The 2486-nt window shown below is 53.1% G+C and overlaps 1 protein-coding gene across 1 annotated transcript in view; it reads left to right on the plus strand.

Annotated features, from left to right (window-relative positions):
- The window catches only part of MVB12A (multivesicular body subunit 12A), a 35990-nt gene that overhangs the window by 29318 nt on the left and 4186 nt on the right, over positions 1–2486 (plus strand). The window contains exons 5-7 of the mRNA XM_011990149.1: positions 1145–1513; positions 1601–1699; positions 1827–1923. Coding sequence (XP_011845539.1) covers positions 1424–1513; positions 1601–1699; positions 1827–1923 — 286 coding nt within the window. The 5' untranslated portion in view covers positions 1145–1423. The remainder of the gene's footprint in view (positions 1–1144; positions 1514–1600; positions 1700–1826; positions 1924–2486) is intronic.

The raw sequence follows: 2486 nt of genomic DNA on the forward strand, positions 1-2486 counted from the left end.
TAAATACTTTTTTTCCCTTTCTTTCATTTTAGAGACGGAGTCTCCTTGTGTTGTCCAGGCTAGATTCAAACTCCTGGTCTCAAGCGATCCTCCCACCTCAGCCTCCCAGTTACCCTGTTACCAGGACAGCCCTGATAAAATAACTGGGAAAGTTCTTTTTCTTATTGTTTTTCAGTCCAAAAAAAAAAAAAAAAAACCCCACACACAGCTGCTTAAAGATGGCCGGCAGCCAGGGATGTCACCGGAGCTTCTTGACCCCTACCAGATACCAGAGGAAGATAAGATCCCTAAATCGGCACAAACTGGAACAGACGACCTCTAGTTGACTTTAGATCATCAATATATATTCATCAATATATAATTATAATACTAAAATTCCTTCTCTTAAAAGAAAATCTCCCTTTTGTGTAGACCGGTTGTATGAAGATCTGGAGTCCCACCCTGCACATGCTAACATTCCTCTCCCTTCCTGTACCCAGGGGAAGAAAAAATAAAACGTCATGTTTTTTACTGTTGAGGGAGAAGGGGCAGTTAGAGCGAGAGCCTCTCCTCCATTCCTGGCCAGTGAATAAAACCTGATTGCCTTTTCCGATCGGATGTTCCTTCTTTGCCACCTACACATAGTGAGGAAGTAACTCGGTTTGCTGGTGGCATCCCCAGTAGCTGGGACTATAGGCAATAAATGCTTTTATACTTCCCTTTTTTAAATATTTCCCTTTTTTTATACTTCCCCTTTTAAACGTATTGTTCCTGTGAAACAACTCTTTAAGTTATACCCAAGATTTCATGGCTCATGATGGCTCATAGTGTTCGCTCTTTAAATCAACAGCTGCATACACGATGATTTCCTTTGGGATGATTTCCCAGAACTGGAATTGTAGATTTTTCACAATGTATTTTTAGTAGAGACGGGGTTTCACCACGTTGTCCAAGGATGGCCTCGATCTCTTGACCTCATGATCCGCCCGCCTCCGCCTCCCAAAGTGCTGGGATTACAGACGTGTGCCACTCAGCGCGGCCACAAATCTCCCAACTTTTGCGTTAAGCACTGAGCTTTTTCTAGACTAGCTATTGCGACCGCAAGGAATTCTGGGGAATGTAGTGCAGATTTGCAGAGAACCAGTCTCTTGGTCCTGCGCCGTAGCATTTCCGGCGGAAGTTGCTGGGCGAGGAAAGCCGGCAAGACCTTTTTCCGCAATCGTCGCTCACGCGCGCAACCCGGGCGACGCGTGGGTCGTGGCCCCGCCTCCCCACGCCATTGGCCAGCAGCCCCTCGGGCACGCGTATACTGCGCTTCCGGGCAATCTCCGCCCCGCATGGCCTTCTGGTAGTTGTAGTTCGACCGCGAGCGCTGCCGTCGGGAGGCTGCTCCGAGGTTCCAGGCTGTCCCCCACGACCCCGCCTTCGGCGCTCCGATCGCAGGATGGATCCTGTACCCGGGACAGACTCGGCGCCGCTGGCTGGCCTGGCTTGGTCGTCGGCCTCTGCACCCCCGCCGCGGGGGTTCAGCGCGGTGAGCGACGTCGAGGGGCGGGGGTCGAATGGGGGAGGCAGCCGCTGTGGGGTGGGAGTCCGACGCTGACCCGCGTCCTCCCAGTAGATCTCCTGCACTGTCGAGGGGGCACCCGCCAGCTTTGGCAAGAGCTTCGCGCAGAAATCTGGCTACTTCCTGTGCCTTAGTTCTCTGGGCAGCCTAGAGGTAAGGGGTGCCTACCTTCGGGACCACCAGGGTCTGCCCACCTCCCCTGCCCGTTCACGGTGCCCTATGCCAGCTGCTCCGTCCTTGCTGCTAGGCCACCCTCGCTGTGTCCCCCTTCCACCCCCAGAACCCCCAGGAGAACGTGGTGGCCGATATCCAGATCGTGGTGGACAAGAGCCCCCTGCCGCTGGGCTTCTCCCCGGTCTGCGACCCCATGGATTCCAGTAAGGCCTGCGTCGGAGGCGAGAGTTGTCAGGGTCCCTTGCAGGGAGGAGCGGGGGAGGAGGGACGACGGGCGCGCGGTATCTGAGCCTCGGCTGTCCCCGGCACACGGGGTGATGACAGGGTTGGCTGCGGACTCAGAGCCCTGCCCTAGGGTGGACCGATATTCCTTGTCCTGATTCAAAATGTGTGATGTGATTGGCACAGCCTCCATCCTCGAGTTAAGAGTTCAGTCCACGCCACCTGTTTCACTACTGTTTTGCTACTTGTGTCTTTTTACACCATAGCCAAGCAAAACCACTGCGCAGTTCTCTTTTTTCATTTCCAGGCTTTGCACACGCTGCTTTCTCTGCCTGGAGCACTTTTTTTTCTCCTCTTTGTAGCTCATTCTGCCTCCTCCCTGAGATGTCACCTTCACCCTTCCCTACCCCTCCTTTTCTGGGGCCCACAACCCTAGTGCGGCCTTCCCAGCCCCACCTGAACTTTCCCACCCTTTCTTGTCATTTTTATTTGACTCAGGCTATATTCATTCATACTAGAGTTGGCAAACTTTTTTTTTTTTTTT

The sequence above is a fragment of the Mandrillus leucophaeus genome, unplaced genomic scaffold, assembly GCF_000951045.1.
Source record: "Mandrillus leucophaeus isolate KB7577 unplaced genomic scaffold, Mleu.le_1.0 Scaffold11, whole genome shotgun sequence".
Lineage (NCBI taxonomy): Eukaryota > Metazoa > Chordata > Mammalia > Primates > Cercopithecidae > Mandrillus > Mandrillus leucophaeus.